The following is a 25,390-nucleotide window of genomic DNA, read 5'->3' as shown; positions in this document are numbered from 1 at the left end:
CTTAAGTATTTGAAAACCATTCTTTTATGTATCAGTCTTGTATCTTTTAGCTTAAAATAAAAACCCCAAACTAGTTAAGTGTTTCTCTAGAGACCCTTTTCCAGACATGTTTTGTGTATCCTTATCCTAGTTAGAAGAAAGATGAGTGAGTTGGAAAGAACTGTGCCCAAAAATGGGCACGGCATTCCCCTGGTCTTGTCAGGGATAAATAATGCGCAGAAATATTATTGAGGTTGTTGTAAACTCTGTTACGCTACTGACCTTGTTTGGTGGGCTTCTGTGCGTGGTTTTTGGTGGTTGGTTTTTGGGGTGGGTTTTTGTTTTTTTTTTTTGTATTGGTGTGGCATTGATCGATGCTTACTTGTGATCCCCAGCTGCCCATTTCTTTTTTACAGGCTTCCTCAGTTGCCAGTTGTTTTCTTGTATTTGTGCTACTCATTACCTCTGTGGAAATGCTGATATTTGTACTTCTCTTTACTAAATTACACTCTTTTTAATCGTATTGAATTCTAATACTGCGATTTCTTGCAGCATTTATCCCCCACCCCCCACTTAGCATCATTCACAGACCAGTTAGGTGAAGTAATGACTGTTCCAACATTCAGGTTATCCGTGAAAATACTAATTGTACTGGAACCAGGACAGATTCCCATGGAACATTGCTTGATGTTTTCTTACAATTTGATTGTCAACTAATGTGAAACTTTTTTCAGTAGAGTTGTGTACGCTTACTTTAAAGTAATTTCAGGTAAACCGTATTCCCTTAGCTTGTGGCAAACTTGTCTGTTACCTTGTAGCACAGGATCATATTCCTTGTGGACAGGGGAGGAACAGTCGATGGCCTGTGTATTGAATTTTTTTGGTGCTCTCACTTGTTTTCTTTTTGTAGTTCCTAGAAGATTTGCAAAGTAAACATTTAAATAAAGTGTCCAGTTTGGGCCTTGCAGCATGAATTCATGTTGAAAAGAGAATCCACCTGATGAGAGATACTAAAATGCTCTGTCTCAGTATAAAGCTTCAATTAAAGCATGTACCTTTTCAGTTTGCAAAGTCATGGGGTCAGGAGCTTGACATAGTAGAAAAAAAGGGGTACTTTTCACTTTTGTGTGCCTCGGATTAAACTGAGGCCTGGATGGCTAGATACCAGCACATATCAGACTGACTTTGTGTTCTGCAATTTTTTTGTTCCTTCTCAAAGGGCCAAGAGGTGTGCCAGACAGATGGCAGGTCCCATTGCTGCTACACCTTCTTGCGTCTGGTTGCATAATTGCTTGCAAGAGAACTTGATTTACGTGAGACTTCACTGAAAGCTTTTGCTCAATGCTTTAACTGTGTCACCATGACAGCAGGACGGTAGCTGATGTATTAGGTGAAGTTTAATTTGGGAGTGAAATGTTGAAAATACTCGGTAACCACTGGTGTATCCCTGCTGAAGAAAGGATAGTCTGACTTTCTTTTTTTATTTTCTTTGAAGGAAGATCTTTTCAGAGATCTGAAACTGAGAAGGGTTTTTTCTACTAGTTAGAAGAAAAAAAAAAAAAACCGCACACCTTTTTTCTTTCCTTCATTTTCCTTGTATTCTCTTACAAACAACCACCAGATAAAGTAAATCGGAGAATGCAGAATAACCACTAGAGAAGCCATGTGTATGTCTCAGGATCAAGAATAACAATTTCCTTTCAGGGTTCTCCTTTCCAAAGTCTTTCTAGCTATTTAGTTGAAGATGCTGGAAAAATGCTTTTTCTGACATTAATTCTTAAAATAGTTTTATGTAATCTAGTTTATTTCTTCATTAGTTGTTGATTTAAACAAGTACATATCCAGACTTCAGAAACCATAAAAGATGGAAAGCAGTATATGATAGACTGTGCTGATGACCATATGCTGTGTTATATGAGGCCAGTTTTATTTATTGTTTCAGGGCAACATTATACAACAGTTAGTTGGGGAGACAGGTTGGGGGGGAGAGGGATTAAACCTTAGTCCCCTTCCAGAAGCAGGTTAATCATCCCCTGAGTGGTGGTGTAAAAAGCCTGGACAACACTCAGCTGTCCTTCCCTTGCTTTCTTTTTGCATCTTTGGAAAACTGACTACAGAATAGCAAATGGGATTTGGAAATTAACACTTCTGTTTCTCTTTCATTTCATTTATATTACAAGACAAAACTTAAACCTTGAACCAAAGTAGGGTAAGATGATGTTTACCCTGAATAATTGTCCTAACTCTTCATTTTGCTGGCATAGGTAGGCTGGTGAGCCTTTGTATGGACAGTGAATGCTAGCCTGTTCTGGTTTGAATTGGAACAAAATAAGCTAGACCAGCAGGTTTGCTTCTTTCTGTTGCTTTTGCATCAATGTTATGACTTGTGTTGACTTGGCTGTTCTTTTTAAATAATAAAAAACAAAATCTGCACTTCCAACTATCATGACAAAGCACTATCTAGACCTGCATTTTTTTTAAAAAGTATTTTGATTGTTTCATGAGCAAACTGAAGAAATGCAGTCTTGATGAAGTTAGTATCAGGTGAGTGCAGAACTGTTTGGAAAAACTTGCAGAGAATAGATGTTAGAATCTTATCTTAAAAATGTGATTTACTGAGAAGGACTCTGTCAGTGTCTGTCCCTGCATTCATTACTAATCAATATTTTCATTAGCAATGTTCTAGAATAAAGTCTGTTTATTAAATTTGCAAATGAGACCAAACAGAAAAGGATTGTCACCCTGAGAGCAGGATTAAAATTAAGTGTTGCTAACTATACCAAATATTATCAAATATACAAATGCAGGCCAGGAAGTAATTGCTTATGTCAGTCTTCTAGAAGAGCATTTGTCTTCTGTAGCAGGCCACAAGCTAAATTTGAAATAGGCAATGGGATGCTTTTGCAGTAAAAGCAAATATCATACTGGAGTGCGTTAATGAGATTGTCCACAAGATATGTAAAGTACTCCTCTGACCTTATTTAGCATTGCTCTTAGCCAAAATATTACCTTGGCCACTGCATTTAAAAAATAACAAAGAGCTCAACTCCAAGAAAGGTAAAGAAATGATAAAAAATATTCTGATTTTTTCCACAAAAGCCTTAGGTTTTTTTTGTAGAAGCTGGAGCTGTGTAGTCAAGAGAAGGCTAAGTGATCTCTTACAAGACCTTTGAGAATAACAGGTCTCTTCTAGAACTGTAAAGCTGATCCTGTTTGGGCTTGGAAGATTGAATGAATGTTTGAAGTCCCTTTGACGCTATTTTGCAGTGTTTCTGATGAATGCGGTTAGTCGAGCACTTTCAGGGGAATGGATTTGAGAGAGAGATAAACAGGAGGAAGGAAACCATGTAAAATAGAAAAAAATACTTGATGTTCATGTTTGTATGACAGTCTTAATTTTTGTTCTTAAATAATACTTTGTTCTGACAAAACCAAATCTGTTTGTTTGAACACTAGCGCTAATTAAAGCAGTGATCATATGATAACTGCCGCCTATTTTCAAGTTCTTGGAATCCTCCAGTAATGAAGGATACTGACTCCAGAAGCTGGCTTGGGGTGGACACACCACCAGAGAAACATCTGATTACAGATCTAATTGTGTTTCTCAAAAGGAAAATGTACCAAAACCCTAAAACTGAGACCAAGTTGTGAAAAATAAAGTGGAAAAATATATTGTATACAAGTTTCTCAACTTGAAGTTTAACAAAACATAATTATGATAATAAAAAATGATAATACTTTACACGGAGAAACCGAGTGCTCTCACCAATACTGAATACAGGATTTCCTTAACCTAAAGCTGGGTGCGCAAGACAATAGCAAATTATTTTCCAGTCCAGAGGCAACTTTTCTGATCTTCTAGGTATGATTAATGTGAAAAGGGAAATTGAGAATTCTTCCTTCCTTGATTTTTCTTTGGAGGTTGTGGGGTGGGTAGGTTAAACCTCTGGAAGAGTTTACACTTTTTTCAGGCCAGCAGTTCTCTCAGTTGACGTTAATAAACTTACTCCTCAGTGTGTGGGAGGAGGGAATGTTTTGCAGACAGAAACCATGATGAGAAGCCCAGACTTTCCTTCAGCTCTGAAGGGAGATATGTTATTTTTCTGTACCCTCACTGAACATCATCTTCAGTATTAGGTTTTGGTTAGTAAATATTGTAAGGAACATAAGTCAAGCTCACCTTTTCCTCATTGTAAAGCGGAAGGAAAGAGATGGACTGTGTCAGTTCTCAGCCTGTAAAACCAGCTGCCTGAAACCCTTGAGCATTGATAACAGTTATCAGAAGCTGCTTTTTGCCATGGTAAAAGCTGACAGCACCAGCTTTAATTTAGTTGTTTGTTATTACTTGACGAGAAGAACTACCTACTGATTCTTTCATTGCTTTTATATTTCATATGGTGTTTCTTTGGCAATTCCACCCTCCTTTTTTTAAAATGATATATTCTATTGAAACTCTTGGTTGTGGTCACTGTATTTGAAAAAGAGGCTTCTCTCTCATTGCTGGACAGTATTAACAAATGAATATGTATTCATATTGGCTTTTACTGAAACTTCCTATAATGTCCAGCCCAAAAGCGTGGAACAGGGGGCTCAACTTGAACAGGTTGTTTACCATCTGAGATCTGAAGTATGGAAAACAAGTTTCACTGAGGAAATACCTAGTGGTTTGTTGGGTTTTTGTTTGTTGTTTTTTTTTTTTAAAGCACAGACATGAACTGGACACTTTACCTGTCTCTCTGCCAGCAAACTTAAACAGTTTGGACCTGAAAAGTTTATTTTGCAGTTTGTGTAAACTGTAGCAAGTGTTAGCTCAGGTAGCATTTGCATTGCACAATTCTTCACAAACAAGTATGTTAATTGTAGAGCTATTATTGTATCATCAAAGACTGAAAGCTTAAATGTCAGTTAAAAATGGAGCCATGTCAGTTCTCGGAATTATAAATTAGATTCCTTAATTTTTTTTCTCTTTGTAGATAATTAAGGGATGTTATGTTCATTACTTGAGACAGTTGTTAAATGTAGAGTCTTGAATAGCTGCATGCTCAAAACCATAGTGTGATCAATGATGGTTTTTAATGGCCATGAAGTTAAAACATGTGGCTACATAGACAAGTTACCATGGGGTAAACTATTGAGTGCATCAGCTCTGGTCAGCTGCTCTGCAGTGACTGCCCACGTGCTCGGTGTTGCCTCACGGCCCTACGATAGGTGTGAGGTCTGCTTCCACGAGGGGAGTGCGAAGACTGCCCCTCTGAAGCCATGGGAGCCAAGAGGGCAATATGTAGTAATCCTGCCAGAATTACTGTAACTTCAGAAAGGCATAAAATGGAGATAACCCTCTGTGGTTATGAAGTGCAGTGTTTCCTGGGATTTTTTGTTTGGATGAGTGGATTTGGTATTTTCTTTTTTTTTTTTTTTTTTTTTCCTCTTCTCTTCCTTGCGGTACCACACAGGTATGCAGACTGGGATCTGAACATGAAGAATTTTACCCAGTCTTGGGCTACCTTGTGACTCTGGCCCCTCCATCCACCAGTGAAAACCCAGACGTAGAAGATGCTTCTCCTTATGGTTGACTTTGATAGTGTCTTCTGTGCAGATAAGGAAGGTCAGTCAAGAAGAATACAGAATTATGAGAACTCAATTGACATGATAGGGGTAGAAGGATTGGAAAAAAAATACTGATTTGCATCAGTATCAAGAATGAAGAAGAATTGGCTTCTCAGTGACAGGAGGAGCTTATACTACACTTTACAAGTAGGTGGTTCTCCTGTGCAACAGCTCATTAAGTGTTAAGCTGGGCAACACACCAGCTTCTAGTGAATTAAAAAGTTGATAACCTCAATAGTTGAGGAGAAAAAACAATACATTCCCCCAAGGTTGGGAACTTTTTGATGTGTTCTGACTTAGATGTCAGTATCAATGGCAGTGCAAGACTATGTAAGCTGACGTTGATTCTGGGTGTTTTAAGAGATATAACGAGAAAAAAGACTTAAAAATAGACTGCAAGATGCTAACAGAGTAGTTTCGTAGCTGATAAATAGTGAGGAAAAAGATTTATTTTTTTTTTTTTTTTCCCCTGCGTTTCATTTCCTTGACTAAATGACACACAGAACTAAATAGTTAGGAAAGACATAATCCCTAAATTGATCATATGCTTATAAATGAATAATACAATAGAGTGTAAAATACAACTTTTATTAGCATACTGGCAATAATTCAAGTGTTTTTCTGGGGTTCTCTTTTGTTTACTGTTGGTTTTAATTTTAACTTTGTTAATTTTACAATTGTTATCTTTCCATACGTGCAGTCTCTCATGGATGGGGTTGGTATGGTTTCACAGTCTATACACCTGGGAGCATTGCAGCCTCGACTGCTGTTCATGCTTTTGTATGTGATCTTTCTCCATGCTGTTAAGATGTGGATTTTACTTCTTTATTCCACCTAGCTTCTCTCTTGGTTTGAAAATAGCTTTGGTTACTGAGGAATTGTAACTATAAACTTGTTGATTACAAGTACAGTGTTTACTGAGTTTATTTCTCATATAGCTGTGTTTTCTGCTCTACAGTTACTGTCTGCATTTTAGACTTTTTATAGTTAGTGCAAGAACGCTTAGGGCCTGCTTGAGCATGTAAAACTTGCTTGTGCTTTGAGAGTGTTAGACACAGGTCAGGTTTGATCTCGAGGTCCTGTAAACATGTTAGCGCACAAATGGGTCCAAGATTTTTTTTCCCCCCTCAAAACAAGAATTAGTAACCTGAACATAATGTGCTACTGCAATTATGTATTTACAGATTCAGGGTGTTAATTTCGTACCAGCTTGGAGTAAAGTGACTTTTATCTGTACCTGTTTGATTGTGTGTGTTTCCCTTTAAGAAACTCAAGGCCAATGACTGTAATATCACCAAACCTTAGATAAGGCCTGTGTATTCCAGGTCCTTGTCTCTATTTGTGATTTAAATGCAGCATTATACCAACATGTCCTTTCCTGGATCTGTGATGTGAAATACTATGTTACCTTCATCCTGCTTTGTATAAGGTGTTATTAAACTGCACTTGAATTTATGTTTTCTGGAATGTTTCCTTCAAACCTCTGCAGCTTTGTTAAAGGAAAATTGAGTGAGTTTCAAGAAAGCATCATAAAAATGGGTTGTTATGAAAACATCATTCAAACAAGTACTATTTCTGTTAAACTTTCCGTGCAAATACTTGGCTGGTACATCTAATTAAAAATACTGCTTTGTGCTGGGTGAGTCAGGCTTTTTAATTTCACAGCAACAAATTGTTTCCAAATCTAGTTCTATTTTGCGGACAAAATTCAGTTATTCTCCAACATAATGCTTGCTTCTCACACGATAATGCTGACTGCTGGTTGAAGTATGCACGTGCAATCCAACTTTTTTGATAACATTCATTCCTTTAAACTGGTTAACATTTCTGTTCAAGTATAACCAAGTTATTTTGTTCCCGTTCCTATTAGCAAAATAATTAAGTATGGGAAGAAATTGAAAGTTGAAACCGGTCTTCCACAATAATAGAGCTACTGGAGATATCTGTTACTTAAAAACAAAAACCATCCCAGGCAAACTCAATTAAAATTAAAAACTGGTGTATGTAAGTAAGACCATAAGCCTGGATTGTTTCTTTTCCCCCACATCATGTGTCTTGCAAGGCACAGATGTTTTAAAACCCCCTGCATTTGTGGGGAGCTAGTTGATAACTGCACCTTAGTGGAGACCTGTGGTGCTCAGGTGACAGATGAAGTTTACCCTCTGTTGATGTTCTGACAAGACTTCTGTCTTGCTCTGAAAGTCTATCCAGATAAAACTATTTTTAATCTCTTTACTCAACTGTGACTTACAGCCTAATTTCTGGAAATAAAGCACCAATCAACTTAAAGTGTGTCTTTGGGCGTATCGCATCTTTCCTCAAGCTGATTTACCGAAGTCGCAGTAAAGCCCAGATTCGTTTGAAAGCTGACAGCACTTGTATCTTTTTAAACCTCTCTCTTGCGTCTTACCTGTAGTAATGACCAAAAATAGCATTCTGTTTTTCTGGGGAATTTTTCTTTTTGTTTTTTTCAGTGTATGCCGAGAATATTTTCAGAACGGTGGGAAAAGAAAAGCACTTGAGAAAGATGAAAAAAGAGCACTGCTTGCTTCTAAGACCACTCCAGTTTTAAATGTTCCCCAGGCTCCCAAGACTGAAGATCCCTTGCCAAACTTTGGCTTGACAAATCATGAAGCTATAACAGAAGAGTAAGTTTTACTGGTTTTCCAGACTTTTTTTTCCCTTCTGTGTGTGGTAAGACTTACCTGGAAGTTTTTTCCCTGTGACATATTAGATCAGTCTGTATTTTTAATAATTAAGAAAGGGCATTTTCATGTGAACATATATATGTGTGAAGAAATATTTATATTGTAGTATGTTTTGGTGGATGCTGTAAAAAATTGCTTGAGAACGACAACTTAAATGAAGATGACTAAGTGTTAGAGCAATTTTGCTTTTGTATGTCATTGGTGTGCAATGCAATTTATATTAAACCTTGAGGTGAAACAAGGGAGACGTTAATTAAGTTAGAATCTAATGGCTGTTCAGCATTGTTGAAAAGTCAATTGCTTATGTAAGTACTAAGTGCCAAATGTAAATATCAGAGTACTTAAAACTTTCTCTTCATAAATAATTGCAGAGAAACTCTTCATTCCAATTATACACTTCAAAAGCAATTTTGAATTATAACCCTTCATTTTAAATGTGCTAGCTTTCTGATGACTGGCTCTGCAGAAGTTGTAGTATCCTTGAGGTATTTTCCTAAGAACAGTTTTAATTTTGGTTTTGACCTTCATGCAAGTAAGAATTTTATTTTTGGCATACAGGAGTAGCTTTATTTCAGTTACAGTCCCACCCTCCTTTTTTTCCTAAACAACATGGATCATGTTTGTGGCTATTCCATGTGTGATGGAAAGAATTTAGTATTTTGCAAGTATAATGGAATAATGAATGCATAAGCATATTATCATTAGATGTTACACTTATGACTTGCTTCATATTCTTTATAGACCAGTTCCTACAACTGTCTGCAACAGTACTTTTTTCTGTTCTGTGAAGAGATTTTTCTCATTATTGTAGCACATCTTCTGTGATCAGCACTTACCTTAAGTTAGGCATAGTTAGGAAAGGAACATGTTACGGATGTTTTTAGCAGATGTGTCTGTCCCTAGGAGCTGGCATCTTTCATGGTTTTTCATGTTCGTGAAGTAATTTGCAAAAGGCATAAAGGTGACAAATGCATACGTAGGTTAATAATTACATGCAAAATGAAAACATTTTCCCCATTGTTGTCCTATTATGACAAGACAAAACACATGCTTCCAAAATGAAGGTAGTGGCTTCTCCTAAGCTGACTTCCCCCACCGACTCCTCTTTTTAGTGCTCATTTTGCTAAGTCAGCCTCAAAACAAATACCTGTTTTTAATGAGAATGACCATGCACTTTCACACAAAGGGCTGATGAGATACTAATACCTTATAACATCCCAACAATGTTGGCATTTGTTAACACAGAATTTTAGCATTACTATAAATAGCAGTTTGTTGGTACTTGTTTGTTTAAATCAATAGGTTTGATGATCATACGCTACTTAAAGTTGATTTGTCTTCCAGTGGGAGGCCCTCTATGATAAAGCAGTAGCTCTCTCTTTGCATGTGCTCTATCTTCATACTTTGTACAGACTTCATGATGGCCAATGTGGAGCTAATGTCACATGAGTTTCTTCTTGCTACCAGTAGTCTGTACCCTTACCTTTTGTTCTGACTAGTTTGTATAGAAAGGAGTTAATAGAGAAGTTTATATTTAATAACTTTAAAAGTATTTGTTCATCTAGTGAGTGATGATGATTTTTATCTTCATTTTCAAAACTTTAAACATGCATACATCCATAAAGACATACCTGGCAAAGTCAAGATTCATAATATTTACCTGAGTAAACAACAAATGGTACTAAGGGTTTTTAGTAGTTGTGCAGACCTTAAAGCAACAAGGCATAGCTGTTCCAAGTTACTGGAGAAGTCAAAATTCAATTTCTTCTTCTGTGGCTTATAGAAGAAATTACAGTTTATCAGACTGAAAATGGATTGTGTATTACACAAAGTATACCTTTCTCCCGAAATGTGTTTCTACCATGTCTACACTGATCAGTTAGTGAAGTCTTTGAGTCTTGGTGAGGTCTTGGTACAAAGGGTATGGGGGAACCTCCACACATACATACACTTGTTCAAATACTATCACTCCATTTTGGTAATGTAACGCTACAAATAAGAGTTGCAGAGCTGTCTGTAAGTATGTCACAGCAGGACCTGCTAAAAAGATTGTCCCCATCTTTCCTATAGGCCCCCTTTAAGTACTGAAAGGCTGCAATAAGGTATCACCACAGCCTTCTCTTCTCCAGGCTGAACAACCCCAACTCTCTCAGCCTGTCCTCATAGGAGAGGTGCTCCAGCCCTCAGATTATTTTTGTGGCCTTCTTCTGGACCCGCTCCAACAGTTCCATGTCCTTCTTGTGCTGAGGGCTCCAGAGCTGGATGCAGGACTCCAGGTGAGGTCTCACCAGAGCAGAGTAGAGGGGCAGAATCCCCTCCCTCAACCTGCTGGCCACACTGCTTTTGATGTAGCCCAGGGTACAGTTGGCCTTCTGGGCTGCAAGTGCACATTGTAAATAAACATCCTTGATAAATAATAGAATAATTGAAAACTAGGAGATTGGCACTTGAAGTGATTAATTTCAGTGATAGAGCAGCTTTTCTCATGATCACCTAACTGCTGTATTTCTATCTACTTCCAAGAGAAAAATGTCACTTACCTGTACAGCACCTAGTTGAATAATAGGTGTATTTCTAAGGGGGCTAATAATCAAGAGCTGCAGTCCATTTAATAAAGTTCTTGAACAAACAAGTGTGGGATATGTTTAGAATGCCATTTCCCAGGTTTTAATTTACCAGTTTCTGATCTTTACATATTCACATTTTGTTTTTCTACCTGTACACTAATGCATTGGAGAGCTATGGATCCAAGATGTGCTTGGAGATTACCCACAGTGGCAAGCACTTCCCTTGCTTTTAATGTTGAACTGAAAATCATGAGGTAACAGGGGGTTGAGGGGTGATTATCAATTAATTCAGCAAGGCTAAATTTGTAACAAAGTCATTGGTGCACTGGATCAGTGGTTGTCACCTAGATTACAGTTATATTCTCACTGAGGAATCAGACTTAAGAGTTGCAGTGCTGAAAAAGTAACTCTCCGAACCAGTGGTTTTCAGACCACCTGGCTCTGTGGTCTGTGTTCTCTGTATATGTTTAGTGACCGAATCTAAGCACTTCTGAGAGCTTAAAAATTATTTCAAGCACCTAACTGTTCCTACTGATAACTGGCAGCCTGAGAATTGCTACGAAGCAATTCATTGCACCTGTGTTCTGAGAGGCAGCAAAACCTGACAAGCAGGAGAAGTCAAGACCCAAGTGAGCACCTGAATCTCTGCTGCTTTTAAGGTTTCAAGGTACATTTGCATTGAACTTGGACTACAAGGCTCCATGGATGTGACACAGCTATTGGAGTGAACTTGCCCTGTATCAAATGCCTTAGATCTGTTGTCCGTTAGTGTAGAAGAGGGTTTCTGGCTTCTGTTTAGCTTGGAATACAGAGTTGTAGCTTTCCAGAAGTCTTCCCCAATGCTGCAGTAGTCTGAAGTTGTGTCCCCTTTCACCCAGTCAAAAACAATGCTGCAGCCAAGAATGCAGATTTTGTAAGAGAGGAACAGTGGTTTTTCACTCCACCGTAGGTGACATGAGCTCTCCTGGAGATCAGAGCGTTCTCAGTTGTGCTGCTTAATTTGAATCTGTACAAGTATTTCATCGAACACTTTAAATGGAAAATAAGATCTCTAGAGGCTGTCAGTTTTTATGGGAAGTTTTCTCTGCATTATAGAGTCACATTCCCTCTTCTTGTGTTCCCTCTGGTCCCGTGTGTCTTCTATTCTTTTGCTGTTACCATTGGACTCTTATGGAGAATGCAAGTGTACATACAGACATACGTTTCTGTGTTTGAATGAGAAAGAATCTGCCACTAATGTTTCCATTTTCTAGAAAAGGAGACGTGCTGGTCTGACAAATGTCACACTAGTCTTATGTGGGAAAAAGACACTACTTGATTTCAGCTCATGTTTGTGATTTATGGCCATTAGGATCTGAACAGTCGCTCTGCAGTATTCAAATTCCTGTTGTAGAGATGACATTGTGATTGGCATCCAAGCTGGGAAAAAAATGTTGCTGTCATCTTCATTCTGAAATCTCACTTAGTATTGACTGATTTACAGGGTAGCCTAGTAATGAGTGCAGTTTTAACTTAAAGATAATTGTTGCACTCTGCCTTGGTAATGCTGGTATTTTGATGGAAGTATCCCCTGGATATCTTCTATTCCATGCAGAAGCAAAAGCCTTAAACTTGGCATTATTGTTCTGCAACAAGAAAACTTCTCTTGCTTCCCCAACATCCTCTGTGGTAGATCACTGGGAGTTGAGAAAGAGCACAGAGAGCCCAGATCTCTTTATTGCTGCTTAAAGATATTTTTTTCTGCAGTATTCCTTACTGCTTTGTTGTTGCTATGAGTACAACCATGGCTTTGTTGGACTCCACTGGCCCTGCAGATCTGTTCCTGAAAGGTTTTGCAGTGATCTGTCTCTCTAGGGCTGAATCTTTCCCAGAAAGATGACAAATTATGTTTTGGAGATGACAATTTGAATTGGCTACAGAAACTTGAAGTAAAAAGCAACGTTTGCTTGCTGGAAAGTTACCATTCTCCTCCCTGTGAATTCCCTGTGAAAGCTGTGAATTTGCATTTGTTTGCCTCTATTAATGGATTTTGGGTGTTGTAAGATCTTACAAATTATAATCAAAATGTTTAGATGCAGCCCTATAAATGATCCAATTGAAAGAGCTCAAATTGTTGGGTGCTAGTGGTGCTGTATATTTTCTTTATTTTTTTTTTTTTTTTTTTTTTTTTTGATACATGGATGAACTCATCAAGTTGTTTTAGAGACCAGGTGGATGTAAAGTCTGTACTAGCGGACTTGAACAGAATTGGTTAACTCCAGCATTTACTGGTTTAGATAGCTGACTGCCAGTACTTCCGTACAGGTGCATTGATCTTATCTGATGCTACATTATATATACTGGTAACTGCTTTAGTCATGAAGAAAATGCTTATGGTTGCAAACTTGAAGACCTCAAATGTTGTTCTAGGCATTGGTCAAGGAGACTATGCTTTGGAAGATAAGAATGCTTTCAGAGGCAAGGCAGCAGTCACTATCCTCAAAAGTTGCCAGGCATCTCTTTATTTTTTCTTTTTTAACTTAATAAAGAAAGCAATGATGTCTTTATCTTCATAAAGGCATTTCGGATTGGTTTTGCAATTGGTCACAGATGATGTCAGAGCTTCCCAAGACATCTGTTCATTCACCTTTTGTTGTTTTGTAGCATAGTTAAGTATTTAGCATTACAACCATTTGCCGCCTTATCTATAATTTCACCTTGCCTAGGAGGGTCATCACACAGTGGCAGATAAGGAGATCGATTTTTGGCTTACTAAAATGTTCTCCAGAATTCTTATGGGATAAATCTTCATTTTTGAGTACTTCAGAAGTACTCTGATTAGGACTCTCTCTACTAAACCAGATGGCTATTTTTGAATCTTTCTCATTAAAAAACTTTTGGATATTCCAAAAGAAAACTGATTGCATGGCATGGAATAGACTTTTTTTTTTTTTTTTGCTAAGTAGTTTTAGGGGAATACTTCAGTTCATTTAGATGTTTAGAATAACTTCCCTACAACTTAAGCAGCCAGTTTTTAAGTTTGTGGCTCTGCATGAACTGATCTAACGCTTTCACAGCATCCGTTGAAAGTAGAATTGGAGTGAACCTCCAGCATTTTAAAAAATACTAGCTAACATAAAGCAAATGAAATATTTTTAAATCTTTGCAGGGAATAACTAAATGCTTTCATTCTTAGATATTTTCTGTTTACCTTGGAATACCATTATGTGTTCTCTTGTCTTTATTAAACCGATTTTGGCACTTTACTTCAGATGCCCTTTAAAATGGGACTGACAAGACGGTAGGTCGTGCGAGTGTTGTCAGTTTCTCTTTTAAACTCCTGAAATTTTAACTCTGGTGACTTGTGTCACTTCAACACCAATAAATATCACAAAAAGTTAAGCGGGAAACACAAAGCAATAGAGAAAGCCTGTCTAGTGGACACATAAGTTGCCATTTTAGTTTCTTACTACAAGTACACAAGTTAATAGTATTACAGGTGCTCTGATCATAAACTCTTCTGCTTTACTGATGGAGCTTGGTTCTTTAGGTATCTCAGCAATTCAAGTTAAGGCATGCAATTCAAGTTAAGGCATTTACTTCAGTTAGTCACTACTGTGGTATCCTATGAGAAATATTTTGTGTGTGTTATCTGAAATTGTAATTCAGAATGTAGCTTCAAAAATAACATTTGATAAAACTGAATTCTTGCTGCTTCTTAGATTGCTCCACTCCTTGGGGAAGATCAGATTACTTGATGTTGGTAGCTGCTTTAATCCATTTCTGAAGTTTGAAGAATTTCTGACAGTTGGCATAGATATTGTTCCAGCTGTTGAGGTATGTAATGTTTGCTGAATTTAATATAAAATTGATTCTCAGATACTTTAGAATGCTTCAAAATGACTGGGAAAAAAAAAAAGTATGTTTAATACTTAGGTATGTATCTTAAATATCTGTGCTTTAAAAGGAATTGTGACCCTCCTACTACATCCTTTCTCATGAACAGGGTCTAAACTGTAGTTGTGTTTTGTTTTAAAAATCTAATTTTTTTGAAGAGTTATGCCTAATACGGTTGTGAATCTTAAGATTGGAAAATTTTAGCAGCCATCTTTTAATGGCATTTGAGATGAGTCTTTGCATCTTAAAAATCATAAATAAAAATTGAGCAGGCTTATGCTAAGGCATGAACCTCTTGAAAGTTGCATTCGCTGACAGAATTAAATGATCAGAACCTGTACTTGGTGAGTGTTTCTGGGGAGTTTTAGTAACCAGAAGTGCACTGTAAGGGGTCTTTTCAGCTTATTGCTGTGTATATTATTGAACTTCTGCAATCCTGAGGACAAGTTTATCAGCATTTTTGGGGTAAATTGCTTCATTTTCTCCAGGTAGTCCAGTTCTCAAATGCATTAATTCTACTGTAATCATATGTTCTTTCTGTCTTTTGCTTTTGACCCAACTTTTGTCAGTCCTAATTGTAATTTTTTTTTGGTTGATAAATGCTAAGTGGAATGAAAATGAAAAGATACATAAAGGAGTGCATTTCTGACAGAAAACAAAAACCTTTGACCATACACGTCTTGACCACTTTACAGTTTAAAGTCAGGCTTTATTACAGTGAGTGGCCTAAGGTAACGTCCTTTAGAAATGGAGAGGTGAGAAGTGTACAAGTACAATGTCACTTGAAAGCAATGTTCACTTATTTGCTGCAGTGTTGTTTACATGCTAAATGCATGGTATTTTGCTGTGGTCACCAGGTTTAGTCCACTAACATCTAATTTATATTTCTGTGTATATGCTTAGAGATAATGAAAGATATTCTTGATAAAAAATCCGAGTCTGATAAAATGCTTTTTTAAAGCCATTTGATGTTAGTTTCATCTAAAACACAAAAAACCTTTGAGTGGACTCCATCTTGCCTAATTTGAAGAATAGGCATCAGTTGCCCAAAAATGATTGGCTTCCACCACTTAAGAGGCTGTAGGACATCTGCACAGGGCTGTGGGGCATGACACAGGATGTGGAGGAGACACGTGCCAGTGAAGTGGCAGCCTATGGCATCTAAAATGGTAATACATGGCAAGTAAATTTCCAGCTAAGGTATATAGAGCAAGGGTGTCTACATCTGAGGTTCCATGTTCCAATTGCAGACATAAGCGTCTGCTGTTTCAGGATGAGGTGAATTGTGTTCTGACCTTGTGGGCTGCACTGACTAACTCTCCAGTGACTGTAGTGGGAGGCTAGGCATCTAAAGTTACGTGAGCTGAATCTAATCGTTAATTTTGGGGTATGGATAGTTAATACTTTGCTGTCTAGTATATTGTGCTGTTTTCATAAGAAAATTAGTTTTGTTCTCATGAAAGTCAGTTTAAATGTACAGTGACCAAAACCATTATTGGAAGAGTCCCAGAAAAGTTACTTCTGTGGATGTAATGGAGGAAAGTGAGTAATCCAAGCCAGACAACAGGAGAGGGAGTAGTCAGGTAGCTGCAATTTCTGTCTACTAACCAGTTCTTCAGGCTCTCTCCCAGTATAAGGGAATGATAAGATAATTGATTTCTTGTCATCTGACACAGTTAGGAGCATAGCTTGATGATAGGAGCGTTACTGTACCAGCATGATTACTGTGAGGCCTGTCTCGGGCTCACCAGCTTCTCTTACTTTCACCCTCTTGGATACTTTGGTGTGTTCAGGGCACCTTGCAACCTAGCTCGCAAGCGTCCTTGGAGTGACATGGAGTACAGCTTGTGCACTCAAACTCATCTGCTGGAATAAGCTTAGGCCCACCTCCAAAACAGAATTAATAACCACTGATGTATTCAAGATGACTCTAATTTGAGCTGCATCAGCACTATAACCTCCTGAATAAATTTATCTTTAGGCCAGCAGTTGCCTGCGCTGATTTAAGACTTCAGAAAAACAGCCAGAGGGTTCTTATGGTAGTTAATGTCATTGTCTGACCTGAAAAGTGGATCTGATGACTTAGTGGTAGAAGCTCAAAATAGAAGAACTGGTCAAATCTCCTGATTTAGCCAGTCTTTTAGATAAGATACCAAAATACTTTCTTGAAACGCATTGAAGCATAGAGGCTTCTTAGGAAGTCAGTTTCTTGAATAATACTGACTAGATGGTTAAATAAATCCTTCTTTATTAATAAAAGTAGGTTAATCCACTTTCTGCATATAGAAATGCTTTGGATGCAGACCAAATAGTTGAGTAAAATACTTCAGCTAACTTGAGGAATAAGAAGGATGTAATTGTGGAAAAAGTTAGGAGAGGAACTGAAACGTTAGTTGTATGATAAAAGAATTAATGTCTTCAAACTGTTCAGAATCTGTATGCTTCAGAACGGAAAATGTGAACTGTAGAGCTGTGAATATGGGAATATAATGGGAATATGGTAATCTGGTTTTGTGTTTTGATTGGGATGGGTCCGCACCAAGAAGAGAATGGTATTATCTTTAAGCATTTTTCACTGATCTCTTTCAATCTCTTGGTGTAAGGTACACCGAGGGAAACATGCAGTATTATAAACTGTGACGAGGGAACTGAGATGGGCAAGCAGAGCAGGTTTCTTCTTGACTTGGTGTTTTTGTTGGCTGTTCCTTCAAACATTCTGCTTGTAAGAGATATTCTGGAGTATAATTAGCAGTGGTTATTTTCTTGGAAGAGTTTTAATTTGTCTATACTTTAAAAAAAAAAAAAAAAAAAAGCAAAATTGGAATGAAGAGAGAATCTCCACGCTGGGAAAATCTGAGTATCATTTCATACTGCTGGGAAACATGCTGTTGTATTGGAATAAATATAGAATGAGACAAAAAAAAAAAAGAGGCTGGAAGATTACTGGAATTAAAAATTTGAAAATACAAGTAGGATTGTGTTCTTAAATGTTAGTGGATGCACTGAAATATGACTGCTGTTTCAGTGTCTAGAAGGATTTACACAAGTCTTGAACTGATGTTAATCTGGAGTTCAGTGGCAATCTCCAGTTTAGCAGCGTTTTTGTCCTAAAACTGCCTGCAGAGCTAAAATTCCACTTGAAACATACTTTAGTCTTGAAATTCTTTAACATAATTTCTGCATAATGTTTTATGAATATTTTTCCACTACTGAGAAATACTTGCAGTCTAAATTGTTATTCAGCTGTACATACAACCTGTAACTCTTCAAGTCTTGCTTCTAAGTATAGTTAGCATGTTATTCTGAACAATTCTTCTTCAAAGCACTTCTTTCTTTTAAAACTTATTAGAGGATATCATCAAATTACTACTGTTAATTTCCTGTTCTAAATATTACGAGGAAGCAGAATATAGCCCTGCAGGTATAATGGTTGCAATTAAAATTTCTTGATTATAGCCACATAATGCAAGTCTCTTCCTTGATTTTTGCAAATTGGAGGCCAAGATTAAAGCTACTGAAAAATGAATCACTGGGTTTTTTTGAACATTGATTAAATTTTCTAATTTACTGTGTATTCTCAGAAGAGAATATGATTTTATATAAACAGAAATAAAGTTCTCTTCTACTTGGAAACAATTGTGCACATTGGTTGCTTTATGAATACCTTTACAATAGTGTTCCAGTGATCTTTTTTTTAATGTTGCATAGAACATGCTATAAATATTTTTGCAGTATGAAAATGCAACAGGTGCTCCACCTTTCAGATGTGCTCTGCGGAGTGTTTTGTCTCTGCTTTCATCTTCACTTACCTGTTTAGAAATCAGTTGTTCACTGCACAGTCTCTAGGCATTAATAACCATTTTTGCTGCTATCATGTTGAAGCCTTGTATCTTAATACTTTTTATGAGAGAAGTCAGCCCAGGTTTTGATGAATATAAAGTGTCAAAACTTAAACATAGTGAATAGCATACTGTTACTCTTACTTTTTGAGTGCTCTGTGATTAAGGATGTTAAGAACTTACTCTTCTGTGTGTTGTACTGTGGTGTCATTTCCAGTCTGCAGTAGCCTGAGCATACAAATGATCAATAGATGAATTTAAAGCCCTTACCTTACTTTGATAACTGCCCAAATGTGCACCACTACACTTTGTATTTACAGCAAGGTTAAAACATGGACCTGCATCACTGCTGCAAAGCAGTTAGTGTGCTGTACTTTCTAACGTAGCCTTGCTGTAACTTCTTTATGTTTCTGGGCCAGTAAGGAATGTCACTTTTTTCCAAGTGACCATACTACCAGGTTTCCTGGATTCTTTAAAGAACCGGTAGAAATACTGAGGTATCAATTTTCTAATTGCTGATTTCAGATTTATTAAACAAAAACAAGCAACCAAACCAAAAGCAAAAAACAAACTACCACTTAATTTAGATGTAAATTTTAAGAATTCCATTGTTTCATGCTATTGCTATATTTTTATATGCAACTGTCTTGATAATCTAGGATAGGAAATAGGAAAACATGGAATTTTGGCAGCCAGTAAGGGATACTTTTGGCTTCTAGCATCTGGAGAAACAAAAGCAATGTAGGTTTATCTGAGTTCTTTTTAAATCATTTGTGAGACAGTTGATTTGACACTTTGTTCCATGCAAGCTAAATATTTTTTTTTTTTAATGAACAGTACTCAGCTATCAAATCTCCAGCAAATTACTGCACGTCTAAGTTTTTTTTTTTCTTGGCAACTGTGAAAGCTGGAAATATGCATTATTTTTAAATTGTTGGTTTAGACTGTTTGATTTAATAGCAAGGCGGGATGTGGTTATCATTGATTATTATGTGGGTTTGAACTGTATTTGCTCTCTAAACTAACCTTGATGTTTGTTTGGCTTCTTCTCTTTTTCTTACACTACCAGAGCGTATACAAATGTGACTTCTTAAATCTTCAAATTCAGCAACCTCTCCAACTGGCACAAGATGCTATAGATGCCTTTCTGAAGCAACTGAAAAATCCCATTGATTCTCTACCTGGAGAACTGTTCCATGTCGTTGTTTTCTCGCTCCTCCTTTCTTACTTTCCATCACCCTATCAACGATGGATATGCTGCAAGAAGGCACATGAACTTCTCGTATTAAATGGCTTATTGCTTGTAATAACTCCTGATTCATCTCATCAGAATCGCCGGGCTATGATGATGAAAAGCTGGAAAATTGCCATAGAGTCCTTGGGTTTTAAACGCTTCAAGTATTCCAAGTTTTCTCACATGCACCTGATGGCATTTAGGAAAACTTCCCTGCAAACAACAAGTGACTTGGTTAGCAGGAACTACCCGGGAATGTTGTATATCCCACAGGATTTCAACAGCATAGAGGATGAGGAGTATTCCAACACTTCCTGCTATGTTCGATCGGATACAGAAGATGAACAGCTAGCTTACGGTTTTATGGAGCTACCTGATGCTCCTTACGACTCGGACTCTGGAGAAAGCCAGTCTAGTTCAATTCCTTTCTATGAGCTAGAAGATCCTATATTGCTTCTAAGTTAATGTAGTCGCTGAAATGCCCTTTCAGTCAAACCTCTTCCTTAACTAATTTTGCTATACTAACATGGGCTCAACACACAAAAACGGTTTGCATAAAGCAAATGCAGAAGTTTACAAGAGTTTGCTATTTTTTTCTACTTCTGAATTTTAAAATTTATTCTTGTATGAAAGCGGAAAAAATACAAGTTTTATGCAAATGACTCACGTCATAGCATAAATTGCTGTTACTTCCTTTAGATTTGTATCACTAATTTTTTTTCCAGAAAGGTACCATTCTTTTCTTTAGTGCTGTGAAGTGTGAATTCTATTTAATTTGCAAAGTGTTGTTTCTATGTTTTAACTCAGTGTGGTTGAGCTTAAGGCACTGGGAGTTGGTGGGCTTCTGAGAAGTATATGTAGGAAGAAATAATTTGCACTTTAATTAAATGTGCAGATCGGTTAAGACACTTGGTTACACATGTCCCTTCTTAATTATGGAACAAAACTTTTTTCCAAAATTTGTTTCACTCTGGTTAAGCCTGAACTGGAGAAAGTATAATGCTCGCACATTTGATTTTCTTTATTGCAGCCCTCTTGAGATTACACCAAATCGAGATAACACCAAAACACTGGAATATATTAATCCATAGTTATATATTCTGTGTAATTTCATTGCATAAATAGTAGTTAGACATGAGATTTCTGAAGAGGTCTGTCCCGTGTGTCCGTCCCCCCCCTTCCAGAAGTATGGTACGTGTGGACAATTATGTTTCACTTCAAAGCTGGAACATGGCTTTGCAATTGTATGTGAGTACAAGCACTAACATATATCAGTATTTCCCCAATGATGGTGTTCTGTATTCTCTTCAAACTGTGTTTATTGGGGGACAGGGTGGGTTTTGTCATGTTTTAAAGTAAATTATTTATGCATTTTAAAAACAAACAACTTTTTCTTTAATTGTCCTTACTTGTAGACCTCCCAAGTTATACGGTAACTAGATAGACTTTGTAAAAAGGAATATAATTTTACAAGTTTTTCAAGGATACAAATACTTGCGCAAAAACGTGTTCAGACCACACAAGTGAAGTTAACATACACTATTTGTTTGCTTATTTGGACTCAAAGATCTTCTGTGTAGTTAAATACAAATTCCATAGCTGTCTGAAAAGTGGTCTGTGGTGTAAGGAGATGGAACAGAAGTGTTTTAAATCCATTAAGTTGGTTTTTTTTAACTTACATAATAAATGCGTGAGTTTCTGCAGGAAAAAACAATTCTGTTCAGTGGTTAAAAGTAGAGGATTCAGTATTATTTTTTCTTAGATTTCCCTCCATTTAAAAATAATGGCCAGAATTTTCAGATTTGAATGTTGGGCTGCTAAATCGTTCTGTAAGTGCCTAATAATAAATTATTTGAACAAGGTGCCACATCATGGTTTTAAGACTGACTTCAGCAACATGGTAGAAAATACTAATGTATAGTTTCACAGGTGGTTGTGATAAAATATACCTTACACCATATTGACCTACCATATAATAGAGAAGTTTCCAGATAAACTGAAGTTGTAGTGTGGATTTTACAGTGGTTGCTACAAAAATGAAATTTTCCCTTTCCATTGAAATTTTGCACTGAAAGTGTCACAGTTTGACCTGCCTGGTTTTCTTTTATACTGTTTCCTACAAAGAGTCATCCTGCATTGGTCCTGCTTACACTCAAACATGAACTGGACTGCAATACTTTATTCTTTAATGTAAGCTTTTTGTGCCTCGATTACTTAAATTTAAAGCATTCCCTAATACCGGATTCAAATCTGTTATTTAATCTTAATGATATGGTTATATACAAACCAAGCAATTATATTCTGATGTGTAAAGAAAGAAAAAAAGAAAATTAAGTTTAGGCATACAGTATCATGGTTGACTTTTAAATTTTTGTTTTTTTACAAAGAATACTTCTGTAATGAAATACACCATGCTTTCAAATTGGCTATAAGTCAGTATTTGCATTTAATGATTTACCACTTCACTTCCACTAAAATGTTTGTCATTCCAAGCCTTTCTTCTTCCCAGTTAACCACTGACTCCGGCAGTCCTCATGTTAATGCTAAAATATTGGTGCTATAAATTCAGCTGTTTATGGAAATTTAATCTGTGCATACTTAAAAGTGTACCTAACATTTTAACTGATACTCCTTTTAAAAAATTTTTTTTATACAGACTAACATAGATGTTGGCATTGGTTAATGTAAATTGGTTTGTGATTCATACAGAAAGGCAATTCAGACCAAGATTTATCCCACGCAAAGTACTTAATATTTTAACATTTAAAATTTAAGCCTTTTTGGCGGGTTGGTGACACCATTATATTTGTGGTTTAGGGACCTGATCCTAACAGCTTGGTTTTCTTGCTGCTCGTTCTAAATACCTGAAGTGTTGTTTTGGGGTTTTTTTTAGTTTTTGTTCTGTTTTGGGGGTTTTGTTTTGTTTGTTTACAAGGGACAGTAGGTTGTGGTGGAGGAGGAAAGTGGGATTTACATAAATATTTATACCTCCCTGAACAATAAAGTGGTGATATCAGTTGTTGGATACTTGGCTTTGGTGCGAGAAGAATGTTCTAGGTTATGAAATATTGGAAAATTATGACTGTGCAAGAGGTCTCTTTTCTTAAGGTGCTGGAGAGGAGAAGGAAAAAAGGGTATTTGCATTTCTGTTGTCTTTATGTCACTACTTTTTGTGAACAAAGCACATTTATTAAAAAACAAACAAACTGAAAACCTTTTTAAAAACTGCTTCTTTGGGGTGGAGATGTTGTCCTTTTTTCTTCCTGTGCAATCGGTTCATACTAAAATCCAGTGAAACCAATGCAGAGTTATTTTTCTTGATGTCAAGAAAATAGCTGTGTTGGGTTTATTCTATAGGCAACTGAATTACAGTAAAGGTGTTAAAATTGGTATTTCAGTTTCAGCTTCTACATCTCAGTTGTGGTCTTTGCTTTATGGAAGGGTTTTTGGAATTCTTCCAGTTGATCTGTATCATGTTTTTTTGCCTGCCCACTTAAGATGCGACCCCTTTCTAACTCAGTTCCTCTCTTCTCTCTAGATGTTCTTAATTTCTCCTCTATCTCCCTGAAATATGTTTGCAGCACCTGTTGTACGCTGGCCCTTTCAGGTCATTGCTCTATTTTTCTATATGGTGTTTTTGAGTACTGGAGGTATTAGGAAAGGATGGCAATGGGAAAAGAAACCGAAAGAACTGAAAATGCAAGGCTCCTACTCACGTTCCAAGAAAATGAGATTTCAGCAGAACCACAGCGTGTCCCTAGTACTGCAGAGCCTAGCTGGTATATTCTGGTCTTTCACTTGACAATGAAGATCAGAAAATGTGATTTCACAGCTGTTCTCAGCATTGCTTCCTGCAGAATCTTTCTGCCCTTTTCTTCTTTGGGGAGACTTGCTGACTTGCCTTTAAAAGTGTGATCATTCTAAGTCTTTTTAATTGTATCTCTGTGAATCAGCAGTGTATCTTTGATTCTTTGCAGCTGGGGTATGTATATAGTTAGGTTTTTTGCTCCCTTTTCCTCGTTTCCTCAATTCATTGTCTTGTACCTGTAGAATAGCAGGAAGATTTATTTTTTTAGAAGGGTTGCATTTCACAAACTTGCATGGAAGATTAGGTGGTTTTTTACTTAAGTAGAATATCCTCCAAGAAGTTCAACAAATAGTTGCTTGAAGAGTATTCCTATATCACAGTTGGACAAATATAGTGGTGTCTGTGATGTTGGTAGAGCATCTGTTCTGCTTGTTAAAGGAAAACCTCTTAGTTTTGGTTGGTTGGGGGTGTTTTTGGTTTTTTTAATCCATGTAACTTTTAGGCCTATTGGCCAGTTTTATTTAAAATTTGAAGAGGGGTAAGGATTTTGGAGGCGACTGATTCTTGTGAATCAGTTGTCTGAATAATTGAGGCAGGAAAGAAACACTGTCAAAGTTCAGGTGTTTGAGTATCCAGCTGCTGCTGGTCAGCACTCGTGCTTCCAGACTAAGGGGATGAAAGGGCTGGTTGTGATGAAGGAGTTACCAGGATCAAAGGACATAAATCTGCAGCAGGCCAGCCCTCTTGCAGTTCAGAAAGCCCCTGTGCACCAGCTGTCTGAACTACCCTTGTTTTGCCTGTCTAAGCAACGCAGCTCTTAAGATCCAGATACTTCCCACTCTTGCCCACCTGCCTGCGAGGACCATTTCAAAATACGCACTTCCAACACAAAGCATTGTGAAACACTGATGGTCAAGGAAGCATGCCTTCTGTGTAATCTGAGGCTGGTGAAAGCGTGTTTACAGGGAAGAACAAGTCAGTCCAGGACCAGAGTCCTCTCCCCAGAAGGCTTCTGCTAGCAAATGATGGGAAAAGCTAGAGAGGGTTCAGCCTGTCGTGCAGTCCTGATTCAAACACAACTTTCCCTCTTCTGTATCCAAAGCACCAGCTGAAAGTGTTGAGAGGTTTGGGACTTTTTTTTTTTTTCCCCATTCTTCGAGCCTATTAACCTTGCAATTTTTTTTTTTGTCCGTGGAAGGGACAATGTGCTTTTGCTCTTGCCTAGCATCTAGATGCTACTGCACTCCGAGAGCAAGGCAGCTGTGGGGCTGGAGGGTGCCGACAGGGCCACGCTCTGGCCCACGGGCACCAGGCGAGAGGTAGGTGACTGCTTACGAGATAATGTCGCTCCGGACTCCATGCAGCTGGAGCAACGCAGCCCAGCCCAAGGCCTAGCCCTGGCAGGGCATGACACCAGCACCGCTACCCTCTCCTCCCCCCTCCTTACACGCTGTGGACCGGACTCCTCCGTGCTGGGCCATGTTGCTCCGGGCTGTTCCCCTCTGCCCCAGGCACCCCCTTTGCCCCTCGCTGCAGCCCCCTTTGCCCCTCGCACCACCACCTCCCTGCCAGGCGCGGGCACAGCCGTCCCCAACCCGCCCTCAGGAGCGATACGCTGTGCAGTGCAGCACTGACTGCTTCTGTGAAGAAAACTCGCGTTCCCGCTAAGGGCGAGGGTTTTTTGCATCCTTTCAGCAGAGGCTACCCTAGGCCGGGGGGGCGGAGGGAGAGACGGCGGCCCCCTTCTCCCCGCCGCCGGCAGCTGCCCCCGG

The 25,390-nt window shown here is 37.8% G+C and overlaps 1 protein-coding gene across 3 annotated transcripts in view; it reads left to right on the top strand.

Annotated features, from left to right (window-relative positions):
- BMT2 (base methyltransferase of 25S rRNA 2 homolog) overlaps positions 1 to 22,939 on the top strand; it is a 28,027-nt gene extending 5,088 nt beyond the window's left edge. For all 3 annotated transcript variants that reach the window (XM_035890905.1, XM_035890906.1, XM_009635340.2), the window contains exons 3-5: positions 8,061 to 8,234; positions 14,563 to 14,677; positions 19,646 to 22,939. In XM_035890905.1, the coding sequence (XP_035746798.1) occupies positions 8,061 to 8,234; positions 14,563 to 14,677; positions 19,646 to 20,275 (919 nt within the window). In that variant the 3' untranslated portion in view covers positions 20,276 to 22,939. The remainder of the gene's footprint in view (positions 1 to 8,060; positions 8,235 to 14,562; positions 14,678 to 19,645) is intronic.
- The last annotated feature ends 2,451 nt before the right edge of the window (positions 22,940 to 25,390 follow it).

The sequence above is a fragment of the Egretta garzetta genome, unplaced genomic scaffold, assembly GCF_000687185.1.
Source record: "Egretta garzetta isolate BGI_Z169 unplaced genomic scaffold, ASM68718v1 scaffold503, whole genome shotgun sequence".
Taxonomy (NCBI): domain Eukaryota; kingdom Metazoa; phylum Chordata; class Aves; order Pelecaniformes; family Ardeidae; genus Egretta; species Egretta garzetta.
Note: the sequence above shows the minus strand (reverse complement) of the source record. Positions and strands in the feature narration are given on the sequence as shown.